General features: G+C 41.1%; 1 protein-coding gene and 2 long non-coding RNA genes across 4 annotated transcripts in view; 2 read left to right on the top strand and 1 right to left on the bottom strand.

Annotated features, from left to right (window-relative positions):
- Positions 1–10,242, top strand: part of LOC134213336 (diacylglycerol O-acyltransferase 1) — a 42,670-nt gene extending 32,428 nt beyond the window's left edge. For both annotated transcript variants that reach the window (XM_062692321.1, XM_062692320.1), the window contains 7 exons: positions 7,791–7,919; positions 7,986–8,077; positions 8,139–8,300; positions 8,494–8,640; positions 9,068–9,393; positions 9,455–9,621; positions 9,686–10,242. In XM_062692321.1, the coding sequence (XP_062548305.1) occupies positions 7,882–7,919; positions 7,986–8,077; positions 8,139–8,300; positions 8,494–8,640; positions 9,068–9,393; positions 9,455–9,621; positions 9,686–10,007 (1,254 nt within the window). In that variant the 5' untranslated portion in view covers positions 7,791–7,881 and the 3' untranslated portion in view covers positions 10,008–10,242. The remainder of the gene's footprint in view (positions 1–7,790; positions 7,920–7,985; positions 8,078–8,138; positions 8,301–8,493; positions 8,641–9,067; positions 9,394–9,454; positions 9,622–9,685) is intronic.
- LOC134217598 (uncharacterized) lies at positions 51–878 on the bottom strand. Its single transcript, XR_009981108.1, has 4 exons — positions 811–878; positions 677–746; positions 554–621; positions 51–479 (listed from the first exon to the last, which is right to left on the bottom strand). It is a non-coding gene; the product is annotated as an uncharacterized LOC134217598 (long non-coding RNA).
- On the top strand, positions 1,535–2,213 carry LOC134217596 (uncharacterized). Its single transcript, XR_009981107.1, has 3 exons — positions 1,535–1,790; positions 1,841–1,890; positions 1,954–2,213. It is a non-coding gene; the product is annotated as an uncharacterized LOC134217596 (long non-coding RNA).
- Positions 10,243–17,033: the final 6,791 nt, after the last annotated feature.

Here is a 17,033-nt window from a genome sequence, read left to right as displayed (position 1 = left end):
GCGGAAACATTTTAACCTAGGGCTATGCTCTTGAATTAGGAACTACTGGCTCAGTTTTACGACCTCGTCTGTTTTATTGTTGTGACGTCAGTTTTGCAGGGGGTTTATACTTGCGGTTGTGGTCGGTCGACAGGTTTTGGGGGAACCTCCGGTTCCGCATACGGGTAGCTCGCTCTGTAACCTAGTAGAGCGATCTACGTTGAGCCAGTCTAGCAGATGCCGACGGAGATGGCGGAAAGCGGCCTCGGAAGCGTGGTTTGACTCCAGCGGCAGGCGTTGGCGAACATCGGTGAAATTACCGGACGTCTGGTCGAAATGTTGGGCTCCGTTGCGTTGAGCCACATGGATGCCATAACAATGGCGGCTTTGGCTGAAGCAGATTGCGGTGCGCTGCTGATGCCGACCTTCTGTCGCCATTCTCGCCGCCGAGGTTGCTGGGGATTATTCCAAAAATACAGAAAAAGGCCCATACTTTGGACCTAACCACAAATTAGACCCCTATGACGTCACTAACTCGCTTTTTAACATTTTCACATTTTTACAATAGTTTTACCTTTTTCTTGTTGCTTTTTAACGTGTTCGTTTTTGTTGTTTGCTTTGTGTCGTGTTTTAACTATAAATCTAAACATAGAGATGATTTTAGCTTCTTACTAACACATATTAACACTGTACATACTTTTATAACAATTTTACAGCGACTAACACCTTACTAACGAACTTTGTATTAACTATCTTACTAATTGAACCTAAGAAAGAGACAAAAACACCAATTTAAAACAATTGCACCACATGAGGAATTAACTTTCTAACCTCTCACATTAAAGAAAACTACACACGCGCGCACTTCTAGACCTTTCTAGAAAAGTTCAGCCAAAGAGAAGGCTGCAGGATTGTCGGGCTTTTTATAGGAAAACCCGACTCAAATTAATAATGTTGTTCGCATTATGCTTTTACAACCTGTAGAGCATAGCACTTGCGCTCCATCTGTGGGCTCGACGCGATTACAACAGGGCTGTATATGTTTTGTCTCTGCTCAAACTGCTCGATACTGACCTGTCACTGCAGCGTGACGGATGGCCGTGAGAGTGAAACAGGCATTAGGTCACTGCGTGAGTGCCAACTGTCTCATTTAATGATACTGTGTTCATATTTGATTCGGGAGTATCTAGTCGTGGGATGGATTGATTTGGAATTGTGGTGGAGCCACAAGTTAGGAATGTAACCAACGGTTACAATACCCCGTCGTCCCTCCTGAAAATGAAAGAATTTCCATTTTTTGAAGATGAAATAATTATTAACTTCAAGATTTAATTTCAAAATCTTTTTTCAGTTCTTTTGGTTCTTTGTGGAGTTTACGCTTATTTACCTTCTTCCTTGATGTGAAGAACAAAAGCACTCCCAAAGATTCCAATGTTAATGAATATTTTTTGGTTTTCCGTGAATAGTACCTTCTCAAAGATATCGCTTGAATACCTTCTTCACTTTTACGAAGAAGCAAAGCTCTCACAAAGGGGAATCACTACTCACACTGATATGTAATTGATCTGTCAAATCGTCTAACTTCTCAATGTTTACGTTCGACGCTAAAACAACGGTCCGCGAAACCGTGTTTACAACGTTTACCGCGACGACGAAACGAACCAAGATTGTGTTCGATACCGAAATGTTTCCGCGATTTACAGGTGCGCGATCGAATTTTAATCATTTGCCGGTCTGCTTCCATCGAACTGTTCGGAGGATCGGCCCGACGAAGAACTTTCAGCGCGAATGTTCAATTAGGATGTTTCCAAGTGAGGGTAATAAATTGTAAACATTGGAGTTGACTAATTAGTTATTCTAGTTTCAGCAACATTCGTGCTTTGTTTTCGCCCGCGTCCGGACGGATGAATGGTGAGTAAATACTCAATCAAACGACTGATCTGAAGAATTTTCATTGATCAGTTTCGGTTTCAGATTCTACTTTGATCGTTCACCGAATATGCTGCCTGCGATGGGAAGTAAAAACCGCCAACTCGTTCTTCGAGTTGGTCCCGATCGAGGGTGGGGAGGATACAGCAGAGCACATCAACAACCTGCCGTTGAGGCTGGGAAGTGTCCGCTCAAAACAGCCCAAATTAATTAATTATCCTCGGGAATTAGACCCGAGAAAGTGAAGTGTATTACTCTCGCTGATTTATTCAGGAGAAAAGTGAATAAAGAATTCTATTTGTGTGTTTACTTTTTTTTGGAAAAGAGTTTCCAAACAGTAAATGGGTGGTAGTGCCTCGAATGTTTACAATCATTATGCGTGATAATGAATTGTGTTTTACATCATTACTTCGGTTACTGAGGCGAGGGATTGGAAATTATCGTTTCTAGCGAATTCGCGTTGTTTCACGGACTTGTATTCGAGTTTGTATGTTTCGCGGAGGAATTTTGGCTAGTGCGCGGTGCTTTTTCTGGTGGAATTATACGGAATTCCGTACCAACGACCACGATGGCCGCATATCTGGATTTTATTTCTCGGAAGTCGATCGATTCGACATCTCTTCGGATTTCACTTCGATAGTGTTTCTCAACGAGACTGATACGGATCAGCTAAACTTATTGATTAATTGCATGAAATCAATTAAAATTTGATATTCTACGCGACGATTGCAATCAATCGAATTGAATTAAAAAGAAAAAAACTAAACGACGGTTCACACGCATTTGAATACCTATAATTTGTTCTCGCGTTTCCTAATAATTTGTTATTCTAGGGGTGGCTTCAGCCAGGTGAGGATAAAGAATCCAAATTTGGCTATCAGAATTCTATCAAGTTTCTTCGTTAGGAGAACGAAGCTAGTTAATTAAAAATAGGGCACTATTTTTCTCGCCCTCCCCAGGGGAAAATGAAAGATTCAAGTCATTTTTAGGTGGGCGCCAATTGAAACTTGCCTGCTCAGGGATTAAGGATCTCGGGGTCGTTTTATGCGGACTTGTCTCTCAATTCCGTAGCTGAGGACTGTCATATCAAGCAGGAGTACAATACTAGTTACCTTACCCAATGGTGTTTCACAGAGTGGTGCTCGTAGCTGTTGGTAATACGAAAAACATTGAAATCTAAAGGGGGGGGGGGTTCCTAGAAAGGCGAGGCCTGATGGTCCCTTTGTGGACCCGACAAAGCGGAAAAATAGCAAAAGTGGTGGAAACATTTTAACCTAGGGCTATGCTCTTGAATTAGGAACTACTGGCTCAGTTTTACGACCTCGTCTGTTTTATTGTTGTGACGTCAGTTTTGCAGGGGGTTTATACTTGCGGTTGTGGTCGGTCGACAGGTTTTGGGGGAACCTCCGGTTCCGCATACGGGAAGCTCGCTCTGTAACCTAGTAGAGCGATCTACGTTGAGCCAGTCTAGCAGATGCCGACGGAGATGGCGGAAAGCGGCCTCGGAAGCGTGGTTTGACTCCAGCGGCAGGCGTTGGCGAACATCGGTGAAATTACCGGACGTCTGGTCGAAATGTTGGGCTCCGTTGCGTTGAGCCACATGGATGCCATAACAATGGCGGCTTTGGCTGAAGCAGATTGCGGTGCGCTGCTGATGCCGACCTTCTGTCGCCATTCTCGCCGCCGAGGTTGCTGGGGATTATTCCAAAAATACAGAAAAAGGCCCATACTCTGGACCTAACCACAAATTAGACCCCTATGACGTCACTAACTCGCTTTTAACATTTTCACATTTTACAATAGTTTTACCTTTTTCTTGTTGCTTTTAACGTGTTCGTTTTGTTGTTTGCTTTGTGTCGTATTTTAACTATAAATCTAAACATAGAGATGATTTTAGCTTCTTACTAACACATATTAACACTGTACATACTTTTATAACAATTTTACAGCGACTAACACCTTACTAACGAACTTTGTATTAACTATCTTACTAATTGAACCTAACAAAGAAACAAAAACACCAAATTAAAACAATTGCACCACATGAGGAATTAACTTTCTAACCTCTCACATTAAAGAAAACTACACACGCGCGCACTTCTAGACCTTTCTAGAAAAGTTCAGCCAAAGAGAAGGCTGCAGGGATTGTCGGGCTTTTTATAGGAAAACCCGACTCAAATTAATAATGTTGTTCGCATTATGCTTTTACAACCTGTAGAGCATAGCACTTGCGCTCCATCTGTGGGCTCGACGCGATTACAACAGGGCTGTATATGTTTTGTCTCTGCTCAAACTGCTCGATACTGACCTGTCACTGCAGCGTGACGGATGGCCGTGAGAGTGAAACAGGCATTAGGTCACTGCGTGAGTGCCAACTGTCTCATTTAATGATACTGTGTTCATATTTGATTCGGGAGTATCTAGTCGTGGGATGGATTGATTTGGAATTGTGGTGGAGCCACAAGTTAGGAATGTAACCAACGGTTACAAATCTACTCTTAGTTTGCTTTAAGGATTTTATTATTGACCAATTTTAAACAATTTTCCAATTCTGAACAATTGAAAATAACATAAGAAAATTATTTTGAGCTTTTTAGTGGAATGTCTTCACTTGTCATAAGACGAGTTTATACAATCCCATTGAATTCCACCACTTAATTGTATCTTGACAGATGCGTAGTTCGACCTCAACAGTAAGGCCGTCTGTTGGGATTGTATAAACTCGTCTTATGACAAGTGAAAATAACAACCAATAGTCAAAGTACCCTGCCTAAGGTTTTTGGCATTATAAGAAAAAATAGTTCTAAGAAAAAATATCAAAAAAGCAATAGGGCGGGCTTATTGATTTCCCGTGCTAAATCCCTTTTCCATGAATTTAAGTGGCAAAAATTCTGCGGATATGAATAACAAGAATCTCAACAAGTAAAGAACATTAAAAAATGTTTTTTTTTATTTCTATTTTAAATTATTTTCATGAATATGGTTGGCGCATAAATTACCTCCTAAAAGTAGCCTCACACTTCGGGAATCTCGTCCATTTTGTATCGATGTGCTTCCAAAAACAGCGGGACTCATGCAATTTCGCCCCGAAAAGTATTAAAATCCTGACCAGATTATAGTCCGGTTTACAGCACTTTCAGAGATTTCCGCCGGATTGTATTTTAAATCAGGAATCCCACAAATCCCGTCCACTTATGGGAGCGAAATCTGTACACAAGCTCCTGATTTGTACGCTAGCCTTAAAGTACATGAGGACCTTGAATCTAGCCTTCAATCCGACCAAATTTTCATGCCGTCATTTCTTTACAGTGCATGGTTTCGAAATATTCAAAAAGACTTTGAATGATTCTTAATGTTTCGATGAGAATCAAATTATTGAAAAATATGTGGTAAAGAAGATTTGAAAAAAAAAGAATTACCTACTTCGGCAGATTCAAAAAGAATAATCGAAAATGAACTTAATATGAAGATTAGAATGTTTGTCTCTGCCCTTTATTTTATTGACGTTGAGGCGTGATTTTTAAAAAAAGACTTGCCTTCCAATTCACTGATTCCGTTCAATCCACTGATGGAATTAGCCAAATGTTAATGTCTCCGGAATGAGCAGCAAAAAAATTTATTGAAATGAAACTGAGTGAAAAAAAATCTCCCGGATAAACACTTGTCGTCATTGACGGTTAAAAACCTTAAGAAAAGTCAATGGAAATTTCAAAACGGCATAGATAGCATTCTTTTTAAAGCAAAAATAATTACATAACATCTCACACTCTTTTAATGGGTTTCGTCCACGTACTCTGTTGAGAGAAAAGTCAGCCAAAGGCTGCAAATCTTTCTTATAAAGACACAAAAAAAAACATTTTATATGTATTTGATTTTAGATTCCTGCCTAAAACATTGAATTTGTTTGAATAATATTTTGGAGCTCTTTGGAAGAAACCATGAAAAAACGGGACAAATTGAGGATTTTTTAGATTACGACGGGACAGCACAATAACATCTAAAAAACGGGACTGTCCCGTTAAATACGGTACGTACGGTCAGCCTAACCAGAAGTCTATCTTAGCATAAGAATTAGGAATACTGGTTGACTGGTCGATTTTAGGAAACTTTTTGAAATTTAAACAGATCTAGTGTAAATGTGCATAAGATTACGATGCAGTGCATAATCTCCATCCAAGCCTTTCTTAGCTGTTTTCAGAGGATAACATAAATTTATCGAGTTCGGCTTCGTTATGCTTTTTGACGCTTGAGCTCCAATAAACCAGTTAGTACCATATTACATTATGGTAATAATCGAGTCCTCCTTTGTTCTTATATGACAGTTTGAAGGAAAAAAATCCAGGAATAGAAGACGCAGTAAGTTTTCTTTAGTTTTCCAACTAAAAAGTTTCTTTTTGAAGGAGAAAAAAAAGTTGTTCGCGACCCCTTGGTAGATTTTTTCAAATAGTCACGAAATGAAAGCTAAAGAGCTATATTTTCACGTAGTGAACGTTTTAGCGATGCTCATTTTTTATCATAAAGGTACCCCATGCACACGCCGTGTATTAAGGAGACTTTCAGCCCTAGACTGGCTCGTCTCCGGTGGATTTTTTTTATTTTCGTTACGTAATTGCATGAGTCCCGCTTTTTTGGAAGCACATAGGAACAAAATCAATGGACAAGATTCCCAAGATGTGATGCTTCGATCAAAAAGGACTGTGAATTGATTAGATTTGACACTTAAACCCCAAACCTAAAAATGGGCTTGCTGTCAATTCTGCCGTTTCCGTCGCTGTTCCGCTGTATTACGTAGGGGGCTTATTCTCATGCGTCAACCATATTCATGGAAATAATTAAAATTACATTTTATTAATGTTCTTTCCTTGTTTATATTCTTGTTTTTCTTATCCGTAGATTTTTCTGACTTACATTCATAAAAACAGGGGTTTGCCCAAAACCGTCCTTAGGCATGGTACTTTGACTATTGTTTGTTATTATCAATGGTTCCGAATTGGAAAAGTTTTTTTATATAGGGCAATAATAAAATCCTTAATCTAAGAAAAGATCAAAATAAAATTTCAAAATTAATTTTTTTTTTTCAAATATTGAAACATACGTAATTTTCTGCTCCTTTGTGTTTTTGTCCGCATCCTTTTGAAAAGTGAAATATTTGTAGTTTGGTATTATTCCACACTAACTTAATTCAATAGAATGTTATGGTTGTGAATGATTCACTCCAAAATATTTCTAATTTCTTATACGGAAAATGAAAATTAAGCCCATAAATTTAGAAATTTTCACATCTCTTAAATTTTATTACAAGGTTTTCTGATAGCGGTTTTCAAGGTTTGTCCCGTTTTTTCACCGAAGCCTAACGATATTATGTCCGGGGGATGCAGTTCGGCTAGCCACGGAATCTCACATATCTTTTTAATTCACAGGTAGATACTCCCTAAACCAATGTGCTGATACCTGATATGATATCCGATATTATCCAATGCAAAATGCTTCCATTACACTAACTTACGATAACTTACTTGCCTCCTCGCTGATCACTGATTTAGCAATGTGATCACACTAAAGTTAGAAAAGCGAACGCGCGATTCGTTACATATTCCTGCCAAGTGGTAATGACAATGAATTCGTTTAAGTTAAAACAAATAAAATTGCACGAGTGATCTTTTTCTTTCCCACAGTGGTTTTTAGCTTATTTTAGTACAACTGCAACCCAATTAGCAAAGGGCATTCCTGGAAAAAATACACTATCAAATGAATGCAATTTTCATCAGTTGTCTCCAGAAAGAACATGTTCTTAATGTTAAACCTACATGCATGCAGCAATTCATCCTTCCAGGAATCTAACCCATTATCGGCGCTTCTTTCTTCCGTTCTACCAATTCCAGATGTCACAGGCCGCGGGATTCGCTGTTCTCATGGAGCTCGGGCTTCGACAATTTTACCGGACTAGTCAATTGGGGCTTTCTGCTGCTCACGATGGGAGGCTTTCGGCTAGTGTTGGAAAACTTTATCAAGTACGTAGCAAATTTACTTCCGCCGGATTATGTGCGCGTTCTAATGTTAGTTTACGATCTTGCCAGATATGGTATCCGAGTAGACCCGGTCCAGTGGTTCGTGGTGCTAACCGGGAGAAATGAAGGCCAAGGTCACCCTTCCTTGCTGTTGGTGCTTTGTAAGGATACGATGCATTTATTTTATATTCAATAGACTTATCAACGAATGTTTCGTTACAGATTCATTAGTTCCTATAGTGATATGTTTGACGGTGGAGAAAGGCTTAGCTTCCGAAGTGATCATGGAAAGTGCCGGCATGGTAGTGCATGTAGTTAACATTATTGTGCTGGTGCTAATTCCCATGGTGGTGATACACGTCAAAGGGCAAGCATTCAGTCTCGGTGAGTAAATTAATTACACGCCTTCCCCATTGATTAGCCTCGTACAGACATAGTGCATTGCTTAATTAAACGGTGCGAACGACCTGGAAACCTTGCACTTGAAATCAACTTGAAGTGTGGCAAATGGCTATATTGTTAAGTAGAACACCGCTACATGTTTGTAACTAATCTATCAACAATTTGCATATTTCAGTTGGCGCTATGACAGTGTGTTTCGTTTATTGCATCTTGTTTCTGAAGATGTGGAGCTACGTACAGGTAAACCTATGGTGTCGAAGTGAACACAAGCATAGCAAGAAAAGATCCAGCCGTCGACAAAGTATTTCCATTGCTCAGCTACGTAAGTATTCATATTAGGGATATGCGTAAAAGTTGAATCTAGTTGGTGAACCAAATCAAAATATGCAGTACGTGCGAGGCAAAATTCAGGCTGACTAATCTTTAAATTCTAAATTATTAATATTTGCGTATAATGTGCAAATTCTCAAACTTTACATCAGAATTTTTCTAACACGTTCAGAAGCTCTACCACATTTAATCTGTAAAGTGTAAGTTTTTCGTCAAAATACTGAAGTTATTTAGTTATTTCGTAAAATTCAGTAATCAATTATCGCTACAAAGTTATTCATATAGGCCAGTGTCTACATTAAGTGCATATCTTTAGTTTTTCTCGCATCTCACGGCACATTTATTAAACTGCAAACTGCTCGCCTATGCACGATCATCATAACGACCAGTTTTTTTTTTCGTTGAAACCCTTTTGCTAGAAAACGATCAAGTTAATGGCAATGGAGTGGCATCGGGTGCTGAAAAGGACAAAGTGGCAATACTGGTACACTATCCGAACAACCTGCATCTGAGAGACCTGTTCTACTTCCTGTTGGCGCCAACGCTGTGCTATGAACTGAACTTCCCACGAACCTCGCGTATACGAAAGCGCTTCCTGATCAAACGAATTCTCGAAGTGGTCATCGGAGTGCACATCGTCATGGGACTGTTCCAGCAGTGGATGATACCATCCGTGAGAAACTCTTTGGTTCCTTTCTCCAACATGGATCTAACGAAAATGACCGAGCGATTGCTCAAACTAGCTGTAGGGTCACACTTCAAATTCAATGATTTACATGATTCTAAAAAGCATTTTTAATTAACAGATTCCTAACCATCTGATGTGGTTATGCTTCTTCTATCTAACTTTCCATTCTTTCCTGAACCTGATGGGTGAGCTGCTCCATTTTTCTGATCGTAACTTTTACAGCGACTGGTGGAACGCCAACAACATCGATACCTTCTGGAGAACATGGAATATGCCTGTTCACAAGTAAGGCTCAAATTTTACTTCAATTGCTAGCTGACTGAGTAATACTAATTCTTCCTTATTCCAGATGGTGCGTCCGACATCTGTATATCCCGGTCGTAGAGATGGGCTACTCCAAGATATCCGCGTCGGTGTTTGTGTTCTTCATCAGTGCCTTCTTCCACGAGTACCTGGTGAGCGTCCCGCTCAAGACATTCAAAATCTGGGCCTTCATGGGCATGATGGCGCAGATTCCGCTCTCTTTCGTGTCCAAATTCATGGAGAAGCAGTACGGCGCCCGGTGTGGCAACATCGTGGTGTGGGCGTCCATTATCCTAGGGCAACCATTGGCAATCATGATGTACTACCATGACTACGTAATTACGAATTACAATGACGTATTGGTGTGATTACTACTTACCACGTAGACTTATGATCCGTCGAGCAATGTGAGACGAATAACCAATGCATATCGATTAGGAAATTCCAATTACATCACTATCTTGCATTACTGATAGTATAATCCAATTTGCGTTTGTAAGCGATATACATCAAAAGTTTTGTCATGCATTTCTGTACCTAATATAATATGGCTTTCTATTGTACGATTATTATTTTTTTATAATAAAAATGTTTGTAAAAATGGTTATAAATTTCTGATTAGAAAGATGTTCCAGACCTGCGTAGCACCAAATCTATATAATAAAAATGAAATGGTCTGTGTTCGTATCCGCATAAATCAAAAACGGCTGCATGGATTTGATTCATTCCTTCAGCAGCTACATTCGTTACAGTTTCCGACGGGTTTATATGATATTTCCTCATGTAAAAATCACGAGTATGGATGAGTAAATCGTGGAAACCTCGTTGAATTGTATTAGGGCATTTCAAATTTCAAAAATGTTCGAAAATTCCAGCTCCCATATGTCTATTAGCATCATTTTGATAATATAGGAGTCCTGGCAAAATTTCAGGCAATTCGGTGACCATTTAGGGGTGGCGCGAAGTCAATTTATGTTTATATGGAAATTTGTATGGGAAAAATTAAAAATGTATTCAAGTCTCCCTACAACTGTCTAATTGTGATGAATTCACATAAATATCCCCAGCCTCCCTTTTTGGATTCTATATAAATGAGACCTCTGGATAACACATTAGTTATGAGTGGATTGAACGGTTCTATTGACAGTGTGAATATGAGATAAATGGCTAAAATGGTGTAATTAGCCTCAACGTAGCAGTGGAAATGTAAATCAAAATTAATGAGTTATCCACTGGTTGAGCTCAAATAGATTTCAAAAATGGAGGTTGGATATGTTTATTTGAATTCATCACGATTTAAGAGTTGTAGGGGGATTTGATTTTTTTTTTTAATTTTTCCATACAAATTTCCATATAAACATAAATTGACTTCGCGCCACCCCTAAATGACCACCGAATTGCCTGAAATTTTGCCAGAACTCCTATATCATCAAAATGATACTAATAGACATATGGGAGTTGGAATTTTCGAACATTTTTGAAATGTGAACTGCCCTAGTGTGCATTCAAAATATTTTATAAGATCGTCTTATGAAAATCAACACATTTTCTTATGTCGCAATTTCAAAAGAGTATCTTATGATGTTCATACGACCCGTCTCCTCAGTGTATGAGTAACATGTTCAAACAAGTGTTATGTATTTGCACTTTCCTTTGGATATAACATATCAGCGATCAGGATACTCCACAATGCAATTATGATTGATAGTATGTGTTGTACTTAATGTTCCATTAAAAACACGTTAATAAAGTAGTTAAAAAACATAGAATAATCCACCTATCGGTGATGGTGCCTTTCTGGTGTATTATAAAACAAGAAAACACATAAGAGTAACAAGAAAAGCACATAAGAGAGGTCAAAATTGCACTTTAGGGAGATAGAATCATTTATTTCCATCAATTCACATTTATTTGCGTTCATTTGAACCCATTGATCGCAATGAAAGCAATGATCGATTGGGCCAATTTTCAATAGCAAAAAATTAGGAAAGATTCCGCGACGTTTGCAACCTGTTGGATCGGATAAGGCTAAGTACAAAAAAGTGTGTCTGCATTTTTTTCTTTTTTTTTGCACAGACATCACCTCAATTCGTCGAGCTGAGTCGATTGATATATAACACTATGGGTCTCCGAGCCTTCTGTCAAAAGTTCGGTTTTGGAGTGACCTAGACCTCTCATGTTCAGTCACAATTAATATATTAATTAATTAATAAAAAAATTAATAATAAATAAATAAAATTAATTAATATTAATTAATATATTAAATATATGCTAAAATAAGCCTTCTGTCAAATTTTCAGGTAATTCGGATAAAATTTCGAGGTGGCTCAAGTCGATTTAATGTTTAATGCCGGAAATTATTGCAACAACCTTTAAACGGAAGCTTTTGGTGTGCTCTACAAGTCTTGTGAACATTGCGATTTGTTCCGTTTACGTTTTGACCATGTTGAAGTGATTTTCAAGCTTTTAAGTGCATAAAAACACGGTTTCTCCTAAAAGTTGTAGAGCACTCCAAAAGCTTCCGTTGTTGCGATAATTTCCGGTGTTTTTTATATCCTGTTAGATTTTTTTTTTTTGAAAATTGAAAATAGCCCATAAACACTAAACCGACTTAAGCCACCTCGAAATTTTATCTGAATTAGCTGAAAATTTGACAGAAGTTTTATTTTAGCATATGAATTGTGATTCTGGACTGACCGGTTGATTTTTTGATACTTTTTGAAAACATGCAGAGGTCTACTTTATAGCCTTTACGTATACTTAGTAAACGCGAAAGGCAAAAAGTATGATTAAATACCAAATTTTCAAAACGACTTATCTGCTTTTGTAAACAAAGATTCAAACGACAATTTAGTGATTCTGCTAGGAAACCAACAGCATCAACGCCTAGCAGAAGCCTTCGCCTACGTGTTGATGGGGTTTATTTGCGTGAGAGTGCTATCAGAATCGCCAAATCGACGTTTGAATCTTTGTTTACAAAAGCAGATAGGTAAGTCGTTTTGAAAATTTGGTATTGGATTGATCTGCAATGTTGTCGAAAATTCGGGTCTTGTGCTATACCTTCATAATAGCTTCAGAAGTATAGAAAACCAATTTACGATAAAATTTCAATGCGCTTTCGTGATCATTTCAAACAACTTTCGTGATCATTTCAATGCTCTCATGGATGTGCTGAATTTATCCGCAATACAAATAGCATTTTCAGGCAAATATTGGGTAAAGCGTACCATTGGTACTTCGCGTACCTGAAGGAATAAAATAGACCCCATCTCGCGGTCCTAAGCCTCTTACCCAGCAACTCCTATCCCTACCTCCCCGTGGTGCTGGCCGGGATACGAGCAACCTTAGGGAAGATCGGGTAACCAACCCCGGTGGGAACTATGGTCGTATGCTGACAGGGAAAGGGGGTACAAATCTTGCTGGGCGTCTGTTGTCCATGTCAGGATCGGTTCACAACAGCGTCTGTTCTCCATGTTAGGGGCGGCTAATCATCGTCCGAGTGCCAGCGAGGGACTCTAAGTGAAACTGTGCACCATGGTCTACCGGGAATAAGGAGGAATGGTCCTCCGGATATTTAGAGGGTTTGGTGGCCCTGCAAGCCAGCCTTAAAAAAAACTTAAGCAACGAACAATCAACAAGAGAGTACGGACCGGTACCATCGGCGAAGACCACCGCGACGAAAAGGGACCAGCGATTGAAAACTCGGTTCGTGGAGCTGCAAATCTCTCAACTTCATCGGGAGCACACGCATACTCGCCGATGTGCTCAAGGATCGTGGATTCGGCATCGTAGCGCTGCAGGAGGTTTGTTGGAAGGGATCAATGGTGCGAACGTTTAGAGGTAATCATACCATCTACCAGAGCTGCGGCAACACACACGAGCTGGGAACAGCTTTCATAGTGATGGGCGGCGATATGCAAAGGCGCGTGATCGGGTGGTGGCCGATCAATGAAAGAATGTGCAGGTTAAGGATCAGAGGCCGGTTCTTCAACTTCAACTTCAGCATAATCAACGTCTATAGCTCACACTCCGGAAGCACTGATGATGATAAGGACGTATTCTACGCGCAGCTGGAACGTGAGTACGACAACTGCCCAAGCCACAACGTCAAAATCATCATAGGAGATTTGAACGCTCAGGTTGGTTAAGAGGAGGAGTTTATACCGACTATTGGAAAGTTCAGCGCTCACCGGCTGACGAACGAAAACAGCCTACGACTAATTGATTTCGCCGCCTCCAAGAATATGGCCATTCGCAGCACCTACTTCCAACACAGCGTTCCGTATCGGTACACCTGGAGATCACCACTGCAGACAGAATCACAAATCGACCACGTTCTGATTGATGGACGGCACTTCTCCGCCATTATCGGCGTCAGGACATGTCGTGGCGCTAACATCGACTCTGACCACTATCTGGTGATGGTTAAACTGCGCCCACAACTATCCGTCATCAACAATGTTCGGTACCGACGCCCGCCGCGGTACGATCTAGAGCGACTGAAGCAACCTGATGTCGCCACTGCATACTCGCAGCATCTCGAGGCAGCGTTGCCGGAAAAGGGGGAGCTCGATGAGGCCCCTCTTGAGGTCTGCTGGAATACAGTCAAAGCAGCCATTAACGACGCAGTGGAGAACAACGTCGGGTATATGGGACGAAGTCGACGGAACGATTAGTTCGACGAAGAGTGCAGACAGATTCTAGAGGAGAAGGACGCAGGGTGGTTGCGCTGCAGCAAGGTACCCGGCGGAACGTGGAACGTTCTAGACGGAAGCGGAGACAGAAGACCCGCCTTTTTCAGGAGAAGAAACGCCAGCATGGAAGAAGAGGAGTGTGAGGAGATAAAACAGCTGTGCCGTTATCAAGAAACACGCAAGTTCTATCAGAAGCTCAACGCATCCCGTAAAGGCTTCGTGCCGCGAGCCGAAATGTGCCGGGATAAGGATGGGAGCATCTTGACGGACGAACGTGTGGTGATCGAAAGGTGGAAGCAGCACTACGAGGAACATTTGAATGGCGCTGAGAGTACAGGCAGTGAAAGTCAAGGTAGTGGAAAAGATGACTACGTCATATCAGCGGACGATGGAAGCCAACCAGCCCCTACCTTGAGGGAAGTTAAGGATGCCATCCAACAGCTAAAGACCAATAAAGCAGCTGGTAATGATGGTATCGGAGCTGAGCTCATCAAGATGGGCCCGGAAAAGCTAGCCACTTGCCTGCACAAACTGATAGTCAGAATCTAGGAAACTGAACAGCTACCAGAGGAGTGGAAGGAAGGGGTTATATGCCCCATCTACAAGAAAGGCGACAAGCTGGAGTGTGAGAACTTTCGAGCGATCACCACCCTTAATGCCGCCTACAAAGTGATATCCCAGATCATCTTCCGTCGTCTGTCACCATTAGTGAACGAGTTCGTGGGAAGTTATCAAGCCGGCTTCGTTGACGGCCGCTCGACAACGGACCAGATCTTTGCCGTGAATACCAGGTCCCAACGCACCATCTGTTCGTTGATTTCAAGGCGGCATACGACAGTATAGACCGCGTAGAGCTATGGAAAATTATGGACGAGAACAGCTTCCCTGGAAAGCTTACCAGACTGATCAAAGCAACGGTGGATGGTGTGCAAAACTGTGTGAAGATCTCGGGCGAACACTCCAGTTCGTTCGAATCGCGCCGGGGACTAAGACAAGGTGATGGACTTTCGTGCCTGTTTTTCAACATTGCGCTAGAAGGTGTCATGCGGAGAGCCGGGTGTAACAGCCGGGGTACGATTTTCAACAGATCCAGTCAATTTATTTGCTTCGCGGATGACATGGACATTGTCGGCCGAACATTTGCAAAGGTGGCAGAACTGTACACCCGCCTGAAACGTGAAGCAACAAAAGTTGGACTGGTGGTGAATGCGTCAAAGACAAAGTACATGCTTGTGGGCGGAACCGAGCGTGACAGGGCCCGCCTGGGAAGCAGTGTTACGATAGACGGGGATACCTTCGAGGTGGTCGAGGAATTCGTCTACTTCGGATCCTTGCTAACGGCTGACAACAACGTTAGTCGTGAAATACGAAGGCGCATCATCTGTGGAAGTCGGGCCTACTACGGGCTCCAGAAGAAACTGCGGTCGAAAAAGATTCGCCACCGCACCAAATGTGTCATGTACAAGACGTTAATAAGACCGTTAGTCCTCTACGAACATGAAACATGGACAATGCTCGAGGAGGACTTGCAAGCACTCGGAGTATTCGAGAGACGGGTGCTTAGGACCATCTTTGGCGGTGTGCAAGAAGACGGTGTGTGGCGGCGAAGAATGAACCATGAGCTCGCCCAACTCTACGGCGAACCCAGTATCCAGAAGGTAGCTAAAGCCGGAAGGGTACGATGGGCAGGACATGTTGCAAGAATGCCGGACAGCAACCCTGCAAAGATGGTGTTCGCTTCCGATCCGGCAGGTACGAGACGGCGTGGAGCGCAGCGAGCGAGATGGGCAGACCAGGTGCAGAACGACTTGGCGAGCGTGGGGCATTAGACTGGCCCAGGAAACAAAAAGTTGTCTAATTCCACGGGGCACCCCCCAGGATTGTGTATTTGGGTGAGAAAATCAATCTCTGAAAATTTCAGCTCAATCGCTTGTTGCATAAGCTGGCGCATTTGATTTGAAGTTTGTATGGGGATTTCAGCCAAAATGTATAGGAAAATACACCTCCGTCACTCATTCGATCTGGAAATTGGTTCTGATTGCTTGATTGACCTCAGAATTGCAAAAACGGCAGTTGGTATGCTACAGAACAATTTCACAGAACATTGTATGATGATTAAATGAACTTTTATATGGGTTTCGGCTGATGCGATTCGATCAAAAAACCCAAAAATACACAAATCAGCTCCTAATAATTCAGCCGAAAATTATATAAAAGTTTATTTAATCATCATGCAATGTTCTGTGAAATTGTTCTGTAGCATACCAACAGCCGTTTTTGCAATTCTGAGGCCAATCGAGCAATCAGAACCAATTTCCAGATCAAATGAGTGACGGAGGTGTATTTTCCTATACATTTTGGCTGAAATCCCCATACAAACTTCAAATCAAATGCGCCAGCTTATGCAACAAGCGATTGAGCTGAAATTTTCATAGATTGATTTTCTCACCCAAAGACACAATTCTGGGGGGTGCCCCGTGGAATTCAACAACATTTTTTTCGCCCCATAGTAATCTGGGCCAGTCTAGTGGGGCATATCCGAGGATGGAGAGATGCGGCCTTGAACCGTGCATTGTGGCGTCAAATTGTTGATTCAGTGTTATCTGTTTAGATGTTAACTAAATAAATGAATGAATGAAAATTAAATATTTTTCATCACTACACACTTAAATCATTTCACAGATTGAATTTTACTGACAA

The sequence above is a fragment of the Armigeres subalbatus genome, chromosome 2 (assembly GCF_024139115.2).
Source record: "Armigeres subalbatus isolate Guangzhou_Male chromosome 2, GZ_Asu_2, whole genome shotgun sequence".
Lineage (NCBI taxonomy): Eukaryota > Metazoa > Arthropoda > Insecta > Diptera > Culicidae > Armigeres > Armigeres subalbatus.
The sequence above is the reverse complement of the archived record's forward strand: the minus strand, read 5'-3'. Positions and strand labels throughout refer to the sequence as shown.